General features: G+C 45.3%; 1 protein-coding gene across 1 annotated transcript in view; it reads left to right on the top strand.

Annotated features, from left to right (window-relative positions):
* The window catches only part of LOC115468216 (solute carrier organic anion transporter family member 2B1-like), a 143,423-nt gene that overhangs the window by 69,587 nt on the left and 49,361 nt on the right, over positions 1 to 24,475 (top strand). Inside the window, exons 10-12 of the mRNA XM_030199750.1 lie at positions 781 to 945; positions 11,032 to 11,230; positions 21,557 to 21,713. Of these exons, the coding sequence (XP_030055610.1) occupies positions 781 to 945; positions 11,032 to 11,230; positions 21,557 to 21,713 (521 nt within the window). The remainder of the gene's footprint in view (positions 1 to 780; positions 946 to 11,031; positions 11,231 to 21,556; positions 21,714 to 24,475) is intronic.

The following is a 24,475-nucleotide window of genomic DNA, read 5'->3' as shown; positions in this document are numbered from 1 at the left end:
CTATTTTACTATTACACTGTTTAATTGTATTTTACTGAACTGTAGTTTGCCCTATGGTCTCGTGTAAGCCACATTGAGCCTACCACTAGTGGGAAAATGTGGGCTAAAAGTGTTGTGGAGACAAAAGAGGTGGCTAAAACAGAAAGCCTGTCAATCAAAATCTTACGACTCTTGGGGGTCCTTTTACCAAGCTGCGGGAAGAAGGGCCCTGTGTTAGGGGCGGGGGCCATTTTTCCCTCTCACCAGGGCCCTTTTTAGCACAGCGGGTAAAAAAAGCCCCCAGACACACATGGCCACGTGGTAAGAAAACTCTTACCGCATGGCCATCCGAGGGGGAGCCCTTACCGCTACCCATTGAGGTGGTGATAAGGGCTCCCGCGCTAAACCGGCAGCAGCCGAGCAGCATGCGCCCAATGCCTGATTACCGCTGGGTTTCCTTTATCCTCCGGAAACGGCATGCGCTCGGGGCGGGACTACCACCGGTGGCCGCGTTAGGCCGGCCGTAGTCCCGGAAGAGCGAGCGGTAAGCCCGTGGTGGGCTTGCCGCTGCTCTTTAAAAAGGGCTCCTTAGGGCCCTGTTTATTAAGCTGCGCTGTGAGCGTGCAAACTTTGTAACGCACGCTAACGATAGAGACACCCATTATATTCCTATGGGAGTCTCTAGCGTTAGCATTCACTAAAACGTTTGTGCGGCCTAGTAAGCAGGACCCTTGTTTTTTTTTTTTTTAATTGTTAACATAGTTTTATATATTTAATAATTTATTTTGTTCTTTGTTTCAGACTTCCCTAAGGTTTTATTAAGAAATATATTGCAACCAGGCTGTGCTCTAGTGATTTTGGCTCAGTTCAATCTGACGGGCATGGTTGTTGGTTTAGTAACATTCATGGCCAAGTACCTGGAGCAGCAATTCTCAATCACAGCATCCTTTGCAGACTTCCTAATAGGTACGTTGCATTTAGTAACATGAAAGAAAATCATTGACATAAGTTTGTTAAGAAGAGAGAAAAAGAAAAAAATACCTCTTAGACCACAATATAATGAAGGGGGAGGAAGGAAAACATGAGGAGATAAACAAAGTCAGTGTATAACTTTAAGTAAGATGGCCTGTGCAGAAATTCCATTCCTTCCTATATATTAATCAGATGTTCCTTCCAGGGGCGTAGCCAGACACCCAATTTTGGGTGGGCCTGGGCCCAAGATGGGTGGGGCAGAAGAACTCCGTCCTGTCCCACAAGTGATTTGGTCTCTCCCTCTCTTGCCTGCATGCCATGTGGTCTCTCAAACATCCCCCTCCCCCCATACCTTTTAAACAGCAGATTTTCACTGGCAGCGAGCAGCAACTAATACACGCTACTACTACTACTACTACTACTACTACTTAACATTTCTAGAGCGCTACTAGGGTTACGCAGCGCTGTACAAATTAACAATTAAGGACGGTCCCTGCTCGGAAGAGCTTACAATCTAATGGACGAAATGTCAAGTTGCTCGTGTTGGCCCCACAGCCTTCCCTCTGATGCAACTTCCTGTTTCCGCATAGGCGGGAATACATTAGAGGGAAGGCTGGTATGCAGGAAGGACAGTTGTTGGGAATTTTCAGCTGGTGGGGCTTGGGGATCCCTGCCAGACACTTCATAGGTGTCCTGCTACTGGGTGGGCCTGAGCCCAAAGTGGGTGGGCCTGGGCCCACCCGGGCCCACCCTTGGCTACGCCACAATTACCATCCAGTTAGTTATTCTTTTTGCATTCAGGAAAATGTGTAATTGATCAGGATCTAAAAATACATATTTGTTACCTAAATACTTAAGACTTAAAACAACACTTACAAGGATCAGCAAGTAGGAATGTAAGCTCCGATACTTTTAACTTCTTCCCTAAATGTCAGAAACTTTTTCCTTTTTTCTTGTGTTGACTTAACTGACCTTTCATTCTGAGTTAACTTTCACCTGCTGATATTAGGGAGCCTTTTTGAACCAATGCTATGCTACTATAATGTGTGTATTATAAATATGAGTTACTGAGCCATGTTTTTTTTAAAGTGAATATTGCTACTATTATAGCTGCTCTTGATCATTTTATAGACCCACTAGATATATGAAGTGTTATATATAAACAAACCAGTGAGGTAGGTCCAAAGAGGAAACTTTATTGAAATTGACAAATGACCTGACACGGCCGTGTTTCGGCCCAAAAGGCCTGCCTCAGGGGTCTTGTAAAATCTCTGTTGTCGTGGAAGGTAATGGATGTCGAAATGAATTGTAGAAGTAATCTGACAATGAGATCCTTCAGCAATCTTCCATCTTGCAAAAGCTGAGGCAGGCCTTTTGGGCTGAAACACGGCCGTGTCGGGTCGTTTTTTTCAATTTCAATAAAGTTTCCTCTTTGGACCTACTACCTCACCGGTTTGTTTCTGTGTCTCACGGTTTCATGAGGTCTTTTTGTCCACCTTGTTGGTTTCGTGTTATATATAAATACTAGTAAAAAAAAGGCCCGTTTCTGTTTGAAAGGAAACGGGCACTAGCAAGGTTTTCCTCTGAGTGTGTATGTTTGAGAGAGTGTATGTGAGAGTGACTATGTGAGAGAGGCTTCTGTTCCTGCTGCTGTGCATTCCCCATGTTGTGCTGATTCGCTGCTCCCTGTATCGTGGCTCTGCCCCTCTCCCTTCTACTGGCCAATCTGGTGTGGGTTGTGTGACGTCACTATTATCTACTACAACGTGATCCAGACCACCTCCAAGGGATCCACGGTTCCAGGCAGCCTCAGAATGTTGGAGGTGAGAATTATTATATAGGACATGTAAGAGACAGTCCCTTCTACACAGAGATGACAATCTAGACAATAGGAATAAATAAATACAGGAAACTTTGGGAATTTCATTTATTTAAAAAAATGATTAAAACCAGTGAGGCTGTGATCACAAGAAACAGGGGTTACAATCCAAAAACAACCCCAAAGAGTTTGGTTTTGAGACTGCATTTTAGTAAGACCAGAGAAAGAACATTCTGCTACAACTCAAATCTTTTCTAGGGCTTTTCAGCTTGGAGAAGAGACGGCTGAGGGGAGACATGATAGAGATATATAAAATAATGAGTGGAGTGGAACAGGTGGATGTGAAGCGTCTGTTCACGTTTTCCAAAAATACTAGGACTAGGGGGCATGCGATGAAACTATAGTGTAGTAAATTTAAAACAAATCGGAGAAAATATTTCTTCACCCAACGCATAATTAAACTCTGGAATTCGTTGCCGGAGAATGTGGTGAAAGCGGTTAGCTTAGCAGAGTTTAAAAAGGGGTTAGACAGTTTCCTAAAGGACAAGTCCATAAACCACTACTAAATGGACTTGGGAAAAATCCACAATTCCAGGCATAACATGTATAGAATGTTTGTACGTTTGGGAAGCTCGCCAGGTGCCCTTGGCCTGGATTGGCCGCTGTCGTGGACAGGATGCTGGGCTCGATGGACCCTTGGTCTTTTCCCAGTGTGGCGTTACTTATGTACTTATGTACTTACAGCGCACAAAGTGGAAAGTGCAGAGTTTGGATTTGGCAGTGGAGGAGAGAAGGGCACAGATAAGAGTTACTTGCCCAATGAGCAGAGATTATGAGGAGAAAGATAAATTTACTCCCGGAGAAATTTACTTCCGGTCTTGAAAATAGCTGAGCTGGGACTGGAAGTACGACCCAAATCAAGTGCAAGCCCAACGTCTGACGTCGCGATAGGAGGGGGCATGGCCAAGAAGAAAAGCAGTGGTTTCCCAGACCAGCGGAAATCCCAAGAGGTGGAGCCAAAATGGGTTTGCTCCAGATGAAAAACACAGATTGAGACAATCACATAATGCTTTTGAAAGACGACAAGTGACGGTGTCCCATAGCTGAGATTTTTCCATCCTTGGTTTGCAGCACATTTTCCTGCTTAATGCTTGTCCTCATTGGGTGCCTCGGTGTCCAATAGGCAGGTGTGGGTGGCCAATTGCTGGTCATGTTGCTGGGAGTGAGTGACAGGTAGGAGGTGAATAAGAGGACACAGGGGAACTGGTGACCCTTAACCAGGCCTTCCCTCTGCAGATAACCACTGGAAGCTGTGGCACTTTCCTCTGCAGGGGTGGGCGACAGCTGGGGGATGAGCAGGGAACTGCAGGTGCTGAATGGAAGGAAGCGGCACAGCTTTAGACATTATCGCAGATAGCCCACTTGCTGCCAACTCATAAGTACATAAGTAATGCCACACTGGGAAAAGACCAAAGGTCCATCGAGCCCAGCATCATGTCCTCGACAGCGGCCAATCCAGGTCAAGGGCACCTGGCAAGCTACCCGAATGTACAAAACATTTTATACAACTTGTTCCCGAAATTGTGGATTTTTCCCAAGTCCATTTTGTAGCGGTCTATGGACTTGTCCTTTAGGAAACTGTCCAACTCAAGCTCTGCCAGGCTAACCGCCTTCACTACGTTCTCCGGCAACGAATTCCAGAGTTTAATTATGCGTTGGGCGAAGAAAACTTTTCTCCTATTTGTTTTAAATTTACTACACTGTAGTTTCATCGCATGCCCCCTAGTCCTACAGATGCAATGCTATTCTCACCTTCTCGCTATCTGACTAAGAGTGGCCAGTGAGCTTCATACAGCTGGAGCAAAGAGAGGAAAGAGAGTATGGTAATTTTGTTTTCTTGTGGTTCAACTGCAACCCCGAGGCACGGTCTGGTGCTACCTGCGCTCTATACTGGTTGCCTGTTAGAAGTTCCTGTACTCACAGGGGAGCGTTTATTCAGCCTACAAAATACAAATATTTAAAAAAGGGTCATGCTGTGTGAGCAAGCAGAAAATAAAATGATAAACTGGGTGGGGGGGGGGGGGGGTGAAGCTAGAGAGAAATGGTCATGACCAATAATGGTTACCCCACCTCCATGAGGGAAGGAGTGTGTGTATATTTTGTATCAAATGGTCGAGAGGGTGGACGAGAGGAGTGTTGTATCAGCGAGTTGAGAAGGTGAACAAGGGAAGGAGTGTGCATGCGCGCGTGTGTGCGTAGGAGGGAAGTTCCTGGACTCACGGGAGAGCATTTATTCAGACTCCAATTTGGGATTCTGCCACATAGTTGTGATCTGGATTAGCCATTGTTGGAAGCAGGTTACTGGGCTAGATGGACCATTGGCTGACCCAGTATGTTCTTAAATGATCCCACCTATGGCTATCCATTTACATGTCCAAATTGTTAAGAATACTTTGTAATTAAAAAAGTAGTTTTAAGAGGCTGTATTTTATGACTTTTACTAGACTATTTCTTTGGACAAGATTTTCTACTTTTACTTCACTACTTTTGAAGCCCAGTACTTTTACTTTCTACTTAAGTACTTTTAAAAAGTAACTACCTCATCCTTGGATAAAGGGCAAACTGGATGGATCATGCCAACATTTACTATGTTACTGTGGGCCTCTTTCGTCAAACCACGCTAGTGGCTCCCAGTACGGTAATGCCGACAAAGACCATTTACTCTGAATGGGCTCCGTCAGTATTGCTGTGCGGGAGCCTCTAGCATGGCTTGATAAAAGAGGCCCTGTCTTACTAAAAGTGAGTCCAACCAACATGTATATCCACCTGTCAAATACATAATAGAGTAGATATGTACGTATTTACAGAATTCAGTTCAAAGGCTAGAGTGGGGAGTGGATTCTCTGTAAACTAGGATCACAAAGGAATGGTGGGGGGAAAGACCTCAGATGACTGTGACATCCTCAAAATGCTGTTGTAATATTATAATATACTAGTAAAAAAGGCCCGTTTCTGTTTGTAAGGAAACGGGCGCTAGCAAGGTTTTCCTCTGAGTGTGTATGTTTGAGAGAGAGTATGTGTGAGAGACAGGGTTGCCAGCTGGGAAAAATTTTCCCAGCCCCAAACAAGCCGTAAACCCGCCCAAAAACCGCCCGTAGCCAATCCCCCTCTCCCGTGTCACTGAACCCCGCCCCCAGTGTCACTAACCCCGCCCCTGAAAGGCTTCTATTGGTCCAATTTGGACCAATAGAAGCCCCGGAAAAGCTTCTATTGGACCGAATTGGACCAAGAGAAGCCCCGGAAAAAACCGCCGAACTCGCACAGCGGCTACGGGAAAACCGCCCAAAAAACCGCATCCCGCAGCCGGCAAAATTTTCCCGCCGCCGCTGGCAAAAACCCGCCCAATTGGGCGGTAAAACCGCCCACCTGGCAACCCTGGTGAGAGAGGCTTCTGTTCCTGCTGCTGTGCATTCCCAGTGTTGTGCTGATTCGCTGCTCCCTGTATCGTGGCTCCGCCCCTCTCCCTTCTATTGGCCAATCTGGTGTGGGTTGTGTGACGTCACTCTTATCTACTACACGAAGGACACCACCTCCAGCAGAAAACAATTGTTCCAGGCAGCCTCAGAACGTTGGAGGTGAGAATTATTATATAGGATATTGGCACTCACAACTCCCACGGCTTAGTAAAAAGGAGAATACCATGTGCTCACATGTAGTCATGCCCAATCATATATCATTTGTGACTGATGGGGGGAGGGGGGGGAAGCCTCAAGGTGCCTGGATCAAAAACGATAACACAAGCAACAGCTGATCCCGTTGACCAATCACTCGGTCTTAAGAGAATCTGCTCCTCATCATGGGCAAAAAACCACCCCAAGGTCGCAAATCAAAAACAAAGGAGAAATGGTGAAGGGAAACCTCCACATTAGTCCATTATACTCCTGATGTAGGTTGCTACTACTACTACTTAACATTTCTAAAGCGCTACTGGGGTTACGCAGCGCTGTACAATTTAACAAAGAGAGACAGTCCCTGCTCAAAGAGCTTACAATCTAATAGATAAGAGTGAGACAAATATAGGACAAAAGCCATTGTGACATCACTGATGAGGTTGGCTCTTAGGCATTGGTGGAATGAGGCATTATGACATCACAATCTCAGCTCTGGATACCAGAGACTGAAACTCTTCACACTAAGGGGGGAAGTGGGCCAAGTATAGGACAGTCAAGCCATTGTGACATCACTGATGAGGTTGGCTCTTAGGCATTGGTGGAATGAGGCATTATGACATCACAATGTCAGCTCTGGTTAAATCACTGCTATATGTAATACTACTACTACTACTCAACATTTCTAGAGCGCTACTAGGGTTACGCAGCGCTGTACAATTTAACAAAGAGAGACAGTCCCTGCTCAAGGAGCTTACAATCTAATAGACAAGTGAACGGTCGGTCCAATAGGGGCAGTCAAATTGGGGCAGTCTGGATTCACTGAACGGTAAGGGTTAGGTGCCGAATGCAGCATTGAAGAGGTGGGCTTTAAGCAAAGACTTGAAGACGGGCAGGGAGGGGTCTTGGCGTAAGGGCTCAGGAAGGTTGCTCCAAGCATAGGGTGAGGCGAGGCAGAATGAGCGGAGCCTGGAGTTGGCGGTGGTGGAGAAGGGTACTGAGAGGAGGGATTTGTCCTGTGAACGGAGGTTTCGGGTGGGAACGTAAGGGGAGATGAGGGTAGAAAGGTAGTGAGGGGCGGCAGACTGAGTGCATTTGTAGGTCCTGATGTAGGTTGCTGCTCTGTGTCAACCAACTCTTCACATATACAAATCAAACAGAAAATAGATGGCGAGCTACTTAGCTTTTTTGACGGTCTAAAGTATGCACGGTTTCCACAGCTCCTTTATCCCCGACCGACGGTGGCCAGCGTTTCGCTGTACTCATTACAAGCTCTAGCTGCTTCAGGGTCATTGAGTTGAACACAGACTGTTTGTTGTATAAGTTTCGCTAGAAATGGGATGTTGGATACTGGCCTGTAACTTTCAAGTTTGTCACAGTCAAGGTTGTTTTTCTTTAGCAAAAGGTGAACCACTGCCCTTTTCAGTGCTCTTGGTAGTTGCCCGTTAGAAAGAGAGGTGTTCACAATTTTTGTGGCATCTTCTATGAGGCCCATACTTGCCTGCTGCACTATCTGTGATGGGCAGGGGTTGAGGGAGGAGGTAGTTGGTCGAAGGACTCTTAGGGTTTTTGTCAAGGCGCTCTTCCGTCATTGGATTAAAAGTGTCCCATCTATCTCTGTCAGGAGGGGGCGAGTTTGTGCACTCCTGGTTAACTGATTGCAGACTGAGTGGGATTGCCTGTATATCCTGGCAGAGACGTTTAATTTTGTTGGCAAAGTATGCAGCAAAATCATTGCAATAAATAATAAAATAGCAACGTGAATAATAATAAAATAATAAAAAAAATAAAATAAAAAAATAATAAAAAAGCAATGTGAAATCAGAGATCAAGTGTTTTTTTTTTTCAGTAGGATTTAGAATAGTAGAGCCCTGGATTATTCGTATTCAAATTTAAATCAGTATTCAGCTGAATACGAATAATGTATTTGGGGCACTATTTGGGGATGAATTGAACTGAATATGAATATTCAGTGCAACCCTACTGAATATACATATGGCTGCTGAGTTATTCATGTTATTCATGCCCCCTCTCCATCCATGCTACACGAATCAGAGAAAATGTTTCTTCACTCAACATGTAATTAAACTCTGGAATTTGTTGCCAGAGAATATGGTAAAGGCGGTTAGCTTAGCAGAGTTTTAAAAAGGTTTGGACGGCTTCCTAAAGGAAAAGTCCATAGACCATTATTAAATGGACTTGGGGAAAATCCACTATTTCTGGGATAAGCAGTATAAAATGTTTTGTACTCTTTTGGGATCTTGCCGGGTACTTGTGACCTGGATTGGCCACTGTTGGAAACAGGATGCTGGGCTTGATGGACCTTTGGTCATTCCCAGTATGGCAATACTTATGTACTTATGTACCCTGGCACTACCTGCTGCTGAAATTTCAGATAGGACACTTATCTATATAATGGCTGCCTCTTTTCTGATAAGTTCCTTTCAATATCATGCTGCATTTGTTTAGAAAATCTAAGTACTTGCATATTTTATTTATTTATAGCATTTATACCCCGTTCTTTCTCGCTCAATAGCAGGTTCAGTGCGGCTTACAATGTATGGGTACAAAGTATCATAGAGGTAATACAATTGTATAGAGAAGGACAAGAGGAAGAGATGTGGGGGAAGGGTTGAGGCATGTTCAATGTTAGTGGTGTGGATTAGGATCGTAAATTAAGTTGGGTCATTTGGATAGGCTTGTTTGAAGAGGTGTTTTCAGCAGCTTTCAGAAGCGTAGATGTTCGTTTGAATTCAAGTAAGGTGTTTTATATCTATGGGGACTCCTCTAATCCTATATAATAATTCTCAACTCCAACGTTCTAATGTGCCTGGGACCGCGAATCCCTCGGAAGTGGTCTGCTAGGCAGCTTAGAACGCACTGACATCAGTGACGTCACAGACAGCTGATTCCAAGGCAAGGGGAGGAGACTCCTCCCCCTGCCTGGGAATCAGCTGTCAGTGCGCTGCTCCCTGCCACTTCGGAGCAAGTGGCAGGGAGCGGGGCAACACAGAACCCCCCCCACCTGAAGAACATCAACACCCCCCCCCCCCCCCCCCACACACATGTCACTCCCTCCCTCCATCCTGTTCAAGGAGCGCGCGTCCCACCGGGCGCCGGATGATCAAGCCACACAGGACGGCGGTGGCATGCAAAGCATGCCACAGAGCATAGGTAGAGCGGAGGGAAAGGGCCGTGCCTCCCTGGGGACCCACCACGGCACTCACCGGGCCCTCTTCACGCCGCTGAGGTCGCACCGATCACCGTCCGATGCACAGGATGCTCCCGCTGCCACCCGCTTCCGCTCAGCGCCCTTCTGACAGCCTGAGGGAAGCCGAGCCGGAGCACAAGATGGTGGATCCTCCATTCCCCTCCCCTCTCTACTGCTCTGTCCAAGGAGGTTGGTGCACAGGCGCCCGGGGTGGCCGGGGCATGGGTGGTGAGCGGCTGTGTGGCTCTCGCGAGAGTTCCGGGAAAAGCGCAGGAGAGATAAAATAGCAAGCTGAGCCAAGGGCGCATAGTTAAGGCGGGACTGGACGGAGAAGGAGTGAGAGGAAAGCTGGAGTAGATGCAACAGCACAGTTAATGCAGTGAGTAACAGGCTGGGAGGGAGGGAGGGGCGTGAGGGGGACTTGAACTGGGAGGGAGGGGCGTGAGGTGGCCTTGAACTGGTGGGTGGGTGGGAGGGGGGGTTTGGAACTCAGAAGGAAGGAAGGGAGGGAGGGAGGGGGGTCTGGAACTCAGAAGGAAGGGAAGAAGGAAGGGAGGGAGGGGGGTCTGGAACTCAGAAAGGAGGAAAGCAAGGGAGGGGAGGTCTGGAACTCAGAAGGAAGGGAGGGAGGGAGGGGGTATGGAACTCGGAAGAAAGGGAGGAGGGAGGGACGGAGGGGGGTCTGGAACAAGGGACGGGGGTCTGGAGGGAGACAGGGAGGGGGGGGGGTTGGAACTCAGAAGGAAGGAAGGGAGGGAGGGAGGAGGGTCTGGAACTCAGAAAGAAGGAAAGCAAGGGAGGGGAGGTCTGGAACTAGGAAGGAAGGGAGGGAGGGAGGGGGGTATGGAACTCGGAAGGAAGGGAGGAGGGAGGGACAGAGGGGGGTCTGGAACAAGGGATGGGGGTCTGGAGGGAGACAGGGAGGGAGGGAGGGAGGGGGGATTACTACTACTACTACTACTATTTAGCATTTCTATAGCGCTACAAGGCATACGCAGCGCTGCACAAACCTTGCTAGCGCCCGTTTCATTGCCTACTGAAACGGGCCTTTTATACTAGTGTATTATATTTGTAAAAGGAAAAATGATTCTCACAATCTGAGTTTTATATAATTGTACAATGATATAATAGAAAGTTATTTGTGATGGGATTTTTGCATTGACAGTGTGGGCTGCTTAAAACGTCAAGAGATTGTACTTGTCCCATTGATAAAATGTAGTTTGCTACAAGAGCAACAATGCTCTTTGGTTCCATTAAGTTAATAACCACAGATTACTGTAATTTATGAATGATTGCCCTTAATGCTAATTAGAGTGTACATGGTGGAACTGCTATCTTATCTTTATACATATATATATATTTTTATTTTTTTTATTTTTTAGGATCTGTGCAAATTCCAGCAGCAATGATTGGGATACTTACAGGTGGAACTGTCGTGAATAGGTTTCGATTGACTCTGTCACAGTGTACAGAATTATGCTGTGTAGGGATGCTGGCGTGCATTATCTTTGGCTTCCCGCTCCTTTTTTTAGGATGCTCAACACACATGGTTTATGGCCCAGATCTGGTCTATCCAAAAAGGTAACGTTGACCAGAATCATAGTCTCTGATAGGTTAGTCGACTTCCTAAGTCCCTACCTTCCTCCTTCCATTCAGGGTTTAAGTTAAACTCACATGTGCAAAAAGTAGCACATGTGAGTTTAACTTGTTGGGCAGACTGGATGGACCGTGCAGGTCTTTTCTGCCCTCATCTACTATGTTACTATATTTTATGCCTATGATACCTGCCTAGCTAACTTATTTCAGTGGTTTATGATGATGCTTAGGAGGGTGGTCTCATTGCTAATTTAAATATCGCAGCTGTAATTTATTTATTTTTTTACATTTAGAACCCGCCTATCCAAACATCTAGGCGAGGTATAATAAAACATTCATTAAAAAAACCCCACAAACAATACACAATCTTACAAATCACAAACTCTAAAACCTCAGAACTCCCATTAGCCAAACGCCCTAGAAAATAGCCAGGTTTTTAGCAATTTCAGACGAGCTGAATACGTATAGGGCTAGATTCTATCTATGGCATCTGAAAAACTGGCTCCGAAAAAAAAACTGGGCTTAGCGCTATTCTGTTAACCTTGCTTAAAGTTAGTTGCGATTTATAGAATACGCCTAGCACCCCTTCCCATGACTAAATGTAGTCACTTCCATTTACGTCAACTAAAACCTGGTGTAAATGCCCACACCTGATTTACACGTGGAGCAGGCATATTCTATAACACTGTGCATACGGTGAGGTACCAAAATATATGCTTGAGTTGGTTGACTTACCACCCAGATCATATTTGAACTTACACTACCCAGACTGTACTTACATTGGCACTCAACTGTGGAATGCATTACCCAAATCAATAAAATCTACCCAGAACCACCTAAACTTTAGGAAATCATTGAAATCAGTATTATTTAAGAAGGCCTATTCCCAAGGTTCAACATAATTAGAATTATCCCTTACTATTATATGGTCCAATGGACGCTAACTACACGTTACTATTTTCTTTATTTATTATTGACTAATTATTAATTCTATCTTATTCTCAATACCAATTGCTGTTCAATTGTTATTCTTATTTTACTCTTAATTGCAAAATTGTACTTCTTTGCATTGTAACTTCATTACAATATTATTGTAAGCCACTTTGAGCCCGCAATCAGTGGGAAAATCTGGGATACAAATATGATAAATAAATAAATAAATTCAAGGAACGCTCATGACCTCCCATGCCCCTCCCATGGCGACATCCCCTGTTCAGATTTGCATCTTAGAATGTACACGCGTCACGTTACAGAATGCGCTTAGGAAAGTTGTGCGCGTACATTCTAATTAATGCCAATTAACGTCAGTAATTGCTTGTTAAGTGTCAGTTATTAGTGCTGATTGGCTTGCTAGGCCAATTAAGTTACACACGCAAATTGGAATATGACCAGATTTGCGCACACAACCTAAGTCACATTATATAGAATGTGGGGGATAATGGGCACTGAGCTTTAACACGACAAAAGAACCAATATGAAATCAGGGATTAAGTGTTTATTTCAGTAGATTGTCTCACTTCCCAACTTAGCAGCACTTATACATGTACGAGGGAAAAGTCTCAATTACTACGGCAATAAATCTTGTTTGTTTGATTGCACGCAGAAAAAGTCATCACAGACTAAAAAACCCTCAAAACCAATATATATTTTTTAAAAAAAATTTTCCAATGTTTTCATCAGCGTATTATTGGAGGACAACATGGCAAGATAAGTGTAGTCGAGTTATTCGCGTTTTTTTTTTTTGAAAATGTGGATTGTTTTGAAGTGAAAGCAAAAAAAAGCTTTATAAGTGGATTCAGGGAATAGCATTCACATTGAAAACATTGAAAATTTAAAAAAAAAAAAATATATATTGGTTTTGAGGGTTTTTTTTAGTCTGTGATGACTTTTTCTACGTGCAATCAAACAAACAAGATTTATTGCCGTAGTAATTGAGACTTTTCCCTCGTACATGTATAAGTGCTGCTAAGTTGGGAAGTGAGACAATCTATTGTTATTAGCAGTGAAATTCAGGTGTTGGAAGTTTATTTCAGTAGAGCCTGGATAGGTCATATTTGAATTTAAATCACTATTCGGCTAAATATGAATAATGTATTCAGGGCCGAATTGAATACGAATATTCAGTACAGCCCTATTTCAGACCTGTACTGCTTGTACAATCCGCACTTCAACTGGAGAAAAGTCCGTCACTGTGCTCTTTGTATCTTTCTATAACCGAATGCTGCCTTCAGGTCATCCCTCCGTCTTTTTTTGCACGGATACCTAAATCAAACGTTTTCAGCATTTATCCACAAATTGTATATAAATGTTTTCCTTTTAGTTCTTTTTTTTTCTAAACTAGAAAAACCTAAAGGGAACAAAGTGTGATAAATAAGAGGCTGTCCTAGCTGGGGCAGGCCACTAGATGGCGCTGTTTCCCTAAAATGTCCGGGGTAGGCCACTAGAGGGCGCTAGGAGACTAAGTGGAGGTCGCTAGGACCGGGGAGAGTCCTGGGATGGCTACAGGTACAGACGGTTATGGGCTGGGTCCTGTTTAGCTATTAACCACTTTATACCCCACCTGAGTTGTGAAAGGAGGAGAAGAGAGCTGGCAGTGGAAGAAAGAGAATCCCCCTGGAAAGAAGGGCTAAACCCTAGGGACTTGTGGTGGACTGTGTGCTCAAGGAAGAAAAACAAGCTGGGGTCACCCTGAGCGTGAAAGGATAACATGCTAATCTGCATACAATTTGCGTACTGAGAACCAGCTCACCCTGAGTGAGAAAGGGGCCCAGGAGCTTGCGGTTGGATTGCTCAGGATGCTGGGAAGAGACTGTTTGGAGTCCTGTTCAGAGGCCACAGGTCAGTGAGGCCTGATGGAGAGTGGTAGCAAAAGCCTCATCTTCATCTTCACAAAAGATGGAGCCAGTTGGGATGCATCTTAGACTGCTAAGGATGCTTATTTATTTATTGCATCTGTTTCCCACATTTTCCCACCTGTTTGCAGGCTCAATGTGGCTTACAGATATCTGTTATGGCATTGCTATTCCAGGGAATCAGATACAATTGGTGTTGTAAAGAGAATGGGAAGAAAGTTCTAAGAGAATTGTTATTGAGAGATGATTTTCAGACTAGTGAGGATTGACGTGGTGGTGAGGTTAAGCTATGGGTCATCTTTGTAGGCCTTGTTGAAGAGATACGTCTTCAGGGATTTATGAAAGTTAGGTAGGTCCTCGATTGTTTTCAGGTCAGCTGGTAGTGTGTTCCATAACTGCGTACTCATGTAAGAGAAGGAGGTCGCATGTATAAGCTTGTATTTTAGTCCTTTACAGCTGGGGAAATGTAGATTCAGAGCATTTCGGGATGATCTTTTGGCATTTCTGGGGGGTAGGTCCATAAGGTTTAGCATGTAGGCCGGGGCATCTCCGTGGATGATTTTGTGTATAATCATGCAGATCTTGAACGCGGTACGTTTCTTAAGTGGGAGCCAGTGAAGTTTCTCTCTTAAGGGTTTTGCACTTTCAAATTTTGGTTTTCCAAATATGAGTCTGGCGGCGGTATTCTGGGCTGTTTGGAGTTTCTTGATGGTTTGTTCTTTGCAGCCACCGTACAGTGCGTTGCAATAGTCCAGGTGACTTAATACCATTGACTGTATCAGGATCCGGAAGATGGATCTAGGGAAGAAGGGTTTTACTCTTTTGAGTTTCCACATGGAGTAGAACATTTTTTTCGTTGCGTTCTTCACGTGGGTTTCGAGTGTGAGGTTTCGATCAATGGTAACTCCAAGAATTTTCAGATTATTTGAGATGGGAAGAGAAAAGTTTGGTGTGGTTATAGTGGTGAAGTTGTTTGTGTTATACCGTGAGTTGAGTACAAGACATTGTGTTTTTACTGCATTAAGTTTTAACTGGAATGCATCCACTCAGGAGTGCATGATTTGGAGGCTTTGGTTGATCTCGTTGGAGATTTCTTTTAGGTCGTGTTTAAACGGGATATAAATCGTGACATCATCTGCATATATGTAAGGGTTAAGGTTTTGATTAGCTAGTAGTTTAGCTAAGGGTATCATCATCAGGTTGAAGAGGGTAGGTGAGAGGGGGGATCCTTGGGGGACTCCACATTCGGGTGTCCATGGGGGCTGATATTTCTGCGTTCGTTGTTACTTGGTATGATCTTGTGGTCAGGAATCCTTTGAACCAGCTAAGAACTTTACCTCCGACTCCGAAGTATTCTAGTATATGTATATGTAATAGTATTCCATGATGCTCACAGAGATTTTGGTACTTCTGCTGAAGGGTCTGCTTTATGGATCTTTGGTGATGGAAATGGTCCCATGAGACTGGAGAGGGTGGATATGGTTCCTCTTTATCAATGTGGTTCTAGAGGGGAAGCTGTAAACTATAGCTAATTAGTCTATCCTAGTAATACTAGTAAAAAAGGCCTGTTTCTGAAGGCAAGGAAACGGGCCCTAGGCAGGCAATTAATCCCCGCCCTGCGCTATGGCCCCCTCGACCCCCCCCCGCCGCGGTGCCGCCGGTCTGGACTATCTGTGCTGACGGGGGACCCAAACCCCCGACAGCCGAAGTGCTGTTGTGCCCTTCGCGTTGTTCATCTTCTCTGCAAGTTTCTCTGCGTGCGTCCATCTTCTCTGGAAGTTCCTCTGCGTGCGTCTGACGTCAGTCGCACGCAGAGAAACTTGCAGAGAAGATGAACAACGCGAAGGGCACAACATCACTTCGGCTGTTGGGGGTTTGGGTCCCCCATCAGCACAGGTAGTCCACAACGGCGGCGGGGGGTGGTTTTCGGCGGGCCGGGGGGGGGGTCGAGGGGGCCGTAGCGCGGGGGGTGACAGATGATTCCCTTGCCTTGGAATCAGCTGTCCTGACGTCAGTGACGTCAGTGCGTGTCTGCCTAGCAGACCACCACCTCCAGGGAGCCACGGTCCCAAGCACAGAACGTTGGAGGATAAGAATTTAATGGAGACTCTATTGAAGGAAACAAGTGAAATGAAGTATTTGCTGTCTATTAGGACACAGGATACAGTGCAACATGATTTTTTTCAACCATCGGCAGATTCTGTCAAACAAATCTGGTTGATTTTTTTTTCCAGTTGTTTGGCTAAATAGATCAAGAGTGTAAGCTGGTTGTAATTCTCCTGTATGTCAGCAAAGCTTTTGATACTGTTCTGCATAAGAAAGTCATTGATGAACTTAGCAGTCTGGGAGTGGGTCCCAAGGTGGTAGAATGGATTAATCTGCTTGAGTAATGGACAACTGAGGTCAGTGATTAAGGCAATTCAGTCTGTGAACAGAAGGACGATTAGTGCAGTATATCAGGGATCTGTCCTGGGGATGTTTTCTGCTCCAACTCTTTGTGAGCAATATTACGGAGGGATTAGAAGCGAAAGTGCCTTTTTGCAGATGATAGAGCAGTTAGGGCAGTCCTGAGACAGTAGATAGAATAAGAAGTGATCTAAGAAGCTTTTCTTCACGGAGAGAGTGGTGGATGCTTGGAATGCCCTCCCTCGGGAGGTGGTGGAGATGAAAACGGTAACGGAATTCAAACATGCGTGGGATAAACATAAAGGAATCCTGTTCAGAAGGAAAGGATCCTCAGGAGCTTAACCGAGATTGGATAGCAGAGCCGGTAGTGGTAGGCGGGGATGGGAGGTTGGGAGGTGGGGATAGTGCTGGGCAGACTTATACGGTCTGTGCCAGAGCCGGTGGTGGGAGGCGGGGCTGGTGGTTGGGAGGCGGGGATAGTGCTGGGCAGACTTATACGGTCTGTGCCAGAGCCAGTGGTGGGAGGCGGGACTGGAGGTTGGGAGGCAGGGATAGTGCTGGGCAGACTTATACGGTCTGTGCCAGAGCCGGTGGTGGGAGGCGGGACTGGAGGTTGGGAGGCAGGGATAGTGCTGGGCAGACTTATACGGTCTGTGCCAGAGCCGGTAGTTGGGAGGCGGGGCTGGTGGTTGGGAGGCGGGGATAGTGCTGGGCAGACTTATACGGTCTGTGCCCTGAAGAGCACAGGTACAAATCAAAGTAGGGTATACACAAAAAGTAGCACATATGAGTTGTCTTGTTGGGCGGACTGGATGGACCGTGCAGGTCTTTTTCTGCCGTCATTTACTATGTTGCTACGTTACTATGTAAGCTTGAAAATAAAAGTTTGGTAGTTAGTATCTTTAATGCAGAAAGAGTGCTGTTGATTTATGAGGGTTGCAAAAACCAGAGGGGGGTATTTCACAATGGAAGTTGAGAAGCTGTTTTGCAATAATCAGACCAGTGATCTCAGGCTGATAGTGTTCAGTGATCTCAGTATAGCAAAACAGTATTGGCTATGCAATGTCCAGAGGCAGAAGATGCAAGGGGGCATAGGGAAAGAGATTAGCAGGAGAAAATAGCCTGCAAATAGGTGGGAAAATGTGGGGTACAAATGTAACAAACAAACAAAAAATAAATAATTAAATAACTAAATAAAACGCCTCGGCAGAAGTTCTTGAGGTGACCTCACTAGAATGCTTCTTTAATTCTAGAGGCCATATTTCTGAGAGACTAGAAAGACTAGAAACAGTCTAGAGAAAGGAAACCAAAATGGTGTAGAATATTCACTAAAAGCCATGTACACCCTGGAGGAAAAAAAAAAGAAAGACAGGGGAATATAATAGACATGAAAGTACCTAAAAGGTATACCATGCACAAGAAATAAACCATTTTTTTCAAAGAAAAGTAACTTTATCTATGCCAGTTTCTGAATTGCCTTTTTTTCTCACAACTTAAAGCAATTTATTTAAAAAGATCTCAAAATATAACTGTATTCACATTTACAAATAGAAATATAACTTTCAACAAATAGCAAAGCATAGAACTTCATCAAAAAATTAAAAAGTAGGGATCATGTCACGAAGTTCCAAGAAGTAATGTCAGCAAATATATGTTTCTCCAAGGACAAGCAGGATGAAATTACCACATCACTGCTACTTATCATTTCTTTAGCGCTACAAGGCATACACAGCACTGTACACTATACACAAAAAGACAGTCCCTGCTCAAAGAGCTCACAATCTAAATATGGAATGTTGCTAGTGGAACAGCAACATTCCATGTAGAATCTCCAATAGTAGCAACAGCAGCATTCCATGTAGAATCTTAACTAGTATCAACATTCCATGTAGAATCTCAAGTAATAGCAACATTCCAGAATCTCAAATAGTAACAACATTCCATGTTCCACTGCGCTAACCACTAGGCTACACCTCCACTAGCAATATTCCATGTAGAAGCCTGCCCTTGCAGATCAGCAACGCGGCCGTGCAGGCTTCTGTTTCTGTGAGTCTGACGTCCCGCACGTACGTGCAGACGTCAGACTCACAGAAACAGAAGCCTGCGCGGCCGCGTTGCTGATCTGCAAGGGCAGGCTTCTACATTACTACTACTACTACTACTTATCACTTCTATAGCGCTACAAGGCATACGCAGCGCTGTACACCATACACAAAAAGACAGTCCCTGCTCAAAGAGCTTACAATCTAGATAAGACAGGTAAACAGACAGAACAATTAAGGGTAAGGGAATAAAAGGACAGGGCAAGTGAGTTAGGAGTCAAAAGCAGTGGTAAGGAGGTGGGCTTTGAGTTTGGACTTGAAAACGGCCTAAGACGGGGCTAGACGCACGAGCTCGGGAAGTCTATTCCAGGCTTGAGGTGCAGCAAGATAAAAGGAACGGAGTCTTGAATTAGCAGTAGAGGAGAAGGGGGACAGATAAGAGAGATTTATCTACAGATCGGAGTACTCGAGTGGAGGCGATGGGTGACACCATCTGATGGAGCCCTGCACAGGAACCACTCTCCAGCATCTTCTGGAAGCTTTTGATGGTGGAGCACCATGCATGTGCATGCCTTCCTGCCCACCGCGATTGCACGGAACTAAGCCAGTCTTTTCTTTTCTGTGGAGTAGAGAGGCCATATTCTTGCATTCTCCTCTCAGCTCATGCTTCTGTACTTTTGGTGGATTTTCACCCATTTCTTCATCCTCTTTCATATAAAGTGTTTGCACAGGGCCATTGCCTTATGCCCCTTCTACTCCCCTTTGGGGCTCTCATTTTCAAGCTGCAGCAAAAGGGGGCCTGCGCTGGTGACTGCGCGTGTTTTTGATGCGTCGAGGCCCCCTTTTACTGCAGCTGGTAAAAGGTAGGTCTTTCTTTTGTTGAGGAAATGGCCGTGCAGCAAGTGAAGCACTTGCTGCTTGGCCATTTCAGGGTGGGGGGGGGGGAGCCCTTACCGCCACCCATTGAGGTGGCGATAAGGTCTCCCGTGGCAGCACACAGCACTCTCCGGTTACTGCGGGGTACACACCATTGCTACAAAAATTAAAATATTTTTGTAGCGCCGGATATGACGGCGCGGTGGGGGTGGGAACTACTGCTGGGCTGCTGTGGTAGCCCGGCGGTGCTCCCTTTTTAGCAAGTGGTAAGCCTGCCTTGGGCTTACCACCGCTTTGTAAAAGGGCCCCTTAGACATACAAAGTACCATAGTACATCCTGTTTTCTCAGCCAAGGATAATGAGCTTCATCCCTCCCACTCCCTCTAGTGGGGGCTGGGGAAAATGACAAGCCCTTCCCTGAGCTACTTCCCCCCACCCCTTTCTTTTCTAGGACTCCACTCCTGGTCTTTGGGGCTGCCTTGCCCACCCTCTCTCATAAAGGGCTCTGGGTATTGTGGATTTCACCTCCTAATATGCCATATAAAATGGGACTAATCCATGAAGGATAGTTAATGAGAGGGTATGAATTAGTTCATTAAATGGCAAGTAATTAAAAAGAGCATGGGGATAGCTAGGTGAGTATAGCAATGAAGACATTGGGGCATACGTGAGTGGAGGATTAAATAATAAGTGCGTAGTGGAGTACTTAGGTGAATGGGATAATCAATGAGTGAGTGAGGATGGATAGATGGTGGAAGAGAGCTAATAGAAACATAGAAACTTGACGGCAGATAAAGGCCATATGACCCATCCAGTCTGCCCATCCTCTGTAACCTTTTCCTAAGCGATCCCACATTCTTATCCCATCCTTTTAAAATTCTGGAACAGTCCTCGACTCCACCACCTCCACCGGAAGGCCATTCCACGCCTCCACCACCCTTTCTGTGAAATAATACTTCCTTAGGTTACTCCTAAGCCTATTCCCATTATGACATCACAATATGAGCTCTGGTTACCAGAGACTGAAACTCTTCACACTAAGAGGGGAATGTAAGCCAAGAATGGGACAATTGAGCCATTGTGACATCACTGATGAGGTTGACTCTTAGGCACTGGTGGAATAGAAACATGACGGCAGATAAAGGCCATATGACCCATCCAGTCTGCCCGTCCTCTGTAACCCCTAATTCTTCCTGTTCCTAAGCGATCCCACATGCTTATCCCATTCCTTTTTAAACTCTGGAACAGTCCTCGACTCCACCACCTCCACAGGGGGATCATTCCACGCCTCCACCACCCTTTCTGTGAAATAATACTTCCTTAGGTTACTCCTAAGCCTATTCCCATTATGACATCACAATATGAGCTCTGGTTACCAGAGACTGAAACACACTAAGGGGGGAATAGCCAAGAATAGGACAATTGAGCCATTGTGACATCACTGATGAGGTTGGCTCTTAGGCGTTGGTGGAATAGAAACATAGAAACATGACGGCAGATAAAGGCCATATGACCCATCCAGTCTGCCCATCCTCTGTAACCCCCAATTCTTCCTGTTCCTAAGCGATCCCACATGCTTAGCCCATGCCTTTTTAAATTCTGGAACAGTCCTCGACTCCACCACCTCCACCCGGAGGTCATTCCACGCCTCCATCACCCTTTCTGCAAAATAATACTTCCTTGGGTTACTCCTAAGCCTATTCCCTCTTTACTTTGTCGTATGCCCCCTCGTTCCAGAGCTCTCCTTCATTTGAAAAAGGCTCTCTTCCTGTACATAAATGCCCTTGAGATATTTAAACATTTCTATCATGTCTCCTCTCTCCCTCCTCTCTTCCAGCGTATACATGTTGAGGTTCATAAGCCTGTCCCTATAATTTTTGCATTCAATACCTATCTGTTTATATATCTAAAGCTATCTATCTATCTATCTATCTATCTATTTATATTAGTTTTCATAAGTTGTCCTAAGTTTTTTGATGCTTCGCCATTGATTTTCAAAGATTTGCTTGCTTCTAGTATGGTGAAGAAGATCTGAATGGTGCTATTTTGTCATATTAAAAGTGCAAAGTTCTTGCTACAGAGAGTTAACTAGAGGGACCGCATTATCACGTAGTTTCTTTCTTTCTTTATTCTAGTGCTGCCCAACTCAATTTTCCTGACTGTTATAAAAATTGCAACTGCGCAGAAACGACTTACAACCCTGTATGTGGTTCAAATGGAATAGAATATATGTCTTCATGTTATGCAGGCTGTACAAACGTAACTATTTCTCAACTTGGTTACACAGTTCTGGTGAGTAAAATACTTTCTCAAATAAAGGAAGTTCTTCACAATTTGAGACACTGCTTAAAAGAATTGTGCTCTTGTACAGGCTGCTATAAAAAGATAACCTCAAGCTTAACACACTTTTTATGCATATGGCTAGGCACACATGAGTTACTACTACTACTACTTATCATTTCTATAGCGCTACTAGACGTACGCAGCGCTGTACACTTGAACATGAAGAGACAGTCCCTGCTCCACAGAGCTTACAATCTAATTAGGACAGACCAACAGGACAAACAAGAGATAAGGGAATATTAAAGTGAGGATGATAAAATAAGGGTTCTGAACAAGTAAATAAGGGTTAGGAGTTAAAAGCAGCATCAAAAAGGTGGGCTTTTAGCTTAGATTTGAAGACAGTCAGAGATGGAGCTTGACGTACCGGCTCAGGAAGTCTATTCCAGGCATATGGTGCAGCAAGATAAAAGGAACGGAGTCTGGAGTTAGCGGTGGAGGAGAAGGGTGCAGGTAAGAGAGATTTACCCAGTGGACGGAGTTCCCGGGGAGGAATGTAGGGAGAGATGAGAGTGGAGAGGTACTGAGGAGCTGCAGAGTGAATGCACTTATAGGTCAATAAGAGGAGTTTGAACTGTGTGCGGAAACAGATAGGAAGCCAGTGAAGTGACTTGAGGAGAGGGCTGATATGAGCATAATGACCCTGGTGGAATATTAGTCGTGCAGCAGAATTTTGAACAGATTGAAGAGGAGAGAGATGGCTAAGTGGGAGACCTGTGAGAAGCAAGTTGCAATAGTCTAAGCGAGAGGTGATAAGAGCGTGGATGAGGGTTCTGGTAGTGTCAGTGGCGTAGCCAGACCTGAGATTTTGGGTGGGCCCAGAGCTAATATGGGTGGGCACGCACTGACTATATAAGTTTGAGTAGCGTCTCTTGGGATCCTACAAAATAATGCCTAAGAATTCACTTGATGATGGATTTCTAAGTAGTCTGCCCAACAGCTGCCCTGCATCAGTATAACCACATACATACTTAATGGAAAAATTGATATTTTTAAATATAATTACATTATCCCACAATCTCTCCACTGCAAAATGCTATACACAAACTTGTGCAAAAACACATTCATATCCTTACTAAACCATAACAGCACTAATTCCAAGGACAGGACGAGCTACAACCTTATGCTTGAAAAGGCAGAACTGTAATTACACTAGGCTCTAAAACACCAATACACTACTTTGTGAAAAAAAAAAAGCAAAACAAAAAGGGCTGCAAATACTACATGCTAGCAGAATACTGCACCTTGATCACACATGAAAAACACATGACACAACAGACTTGACACAAGGAACTAGAAATCAAAAAATATGAAGGCAAAATACTGAACTGGAAAGTTAACTCAAGAAGTCAGACTCAGCATGCAGCAATACCAGAAAAATTGAAACTTACATGCAAAATATCACAGATTCACATTTCCAAAAGCTGACATATTCCAATTAATAAATTCTGAATAAAATACTTTTTTCTACCTTTGTTGTCTGATCATTTAGTTTTTCTATTTGCTTTGGTCCCAGTGTCTTCTGTTTTATGCAGTGTCTTCTTTCCATCTGATATTTTTTCTTTCACCATGTCCACCATCCTCCTGTGTCCTATCTACCATCTGTAGCCCTGTCCCTATCCTTCCTCGAGTTTCAGTATCTGCCCTCAACGTGTTCCAAACCAGCCCTTAAACTCAGCATTTTTCCCTCCATCCATATCCAGCATTTCTTCTTACTCCCCTCCATCCATGTGCTTCTACTTCCTCTGTCTTCCCTCCCCTCCATCCTTGTCCAACATTTTTCCTTCTCTTCCCTGCCCTCCACTCCATCCATGTCCAGCATTTCTCCTCTCTTCCCTCCCCTCCATCCATGCGCATCTCCTCCCTGACTTCTCTCCCTTCCCTCCATCCATCCAGCAACTCTCCATTCTCCCCTGCTCTCTCCTCCATCCACCCATATCCAGCAAATGTCCTCTGTCCCCTGCATTCATCCATCCATGTTCAGCAATTCTCCTCTCTCCTCTGCCCTCCCCTCCATCCATCCATACCCAGCAAATTTCCTCTCTCCCCTTTCCCCTCCATCCATCCATGTCCAGCAATTCTCCTCCTTCCCCTGCCCTCCGCTCCGTCCAGCAATTCTCCTCTCTCCTCTGCCCTCCCCTCCATCCATCCATCTCCAGCCAATTTCCTCTCTCTCCTTTTCCCTCCATCTAGCCATGTCCAGCAATTCTCCTCCTTCCCCTGCCCTCTGCTCCATCCAGCAACTCTCCATTCTCCCCTGCCCTCTCCTCTATCCAACCATACCCAGCAAATTTCCTCTCTCCCTTTTTCCCTCCATCCATCCATGTCCAGGAATTCTCCTCCTTCCCCTGCCCCCCGCTCCGTCCAGCAACTCTCCATTCTCCCCTGCCCTCTCCTCCATCCATCCATCTCCAGCCAATTTCCTCTCTCCCCTTTTCCCTCCATCTAGCCATGTCCAGCAATTCTCCTCCTTCCCCTGCCCCTGCCCTCCGCTCCGTCCAGCAACTCTCCATTCTCCCCTGCCCTCTCCTCCATCCATCCATCTCCAGCCAATTTCCTCTCTCCCCTTTTCCCTCCACCTAGCCATGTCCAGCAATTCTCCTCCTTCCCCTGCCCTCCTCTCCATCCAGCAACTCTCCATTCTCCCCTGCCCTCCCCTCCATCCATCCATCTCCAGCCAATTTCCTCTCTCCCCTTTTCCCTCCATCTAGCCA

The sequence above is a fragment of the Microcaecilia unicolor genome, chromosome 4 (assembly GCF_901765095.1).
Source record: "Microcaecilia unicolor chromosome 4, aMicUni1.1, whole genome shotgun sequence".
Lineage (NCBI taxonomy): Eukaryota > Metazoa > Chordata > Amphibia > Gymnophiona > Siphonopidae > Microcaecilia > Microcaecilia unicolor.
The sequence above is the reverse complement of the archived record's forward strand: the minus strand, read 5'-3'. Positions and strand labels throughout refer to the sequence as shown.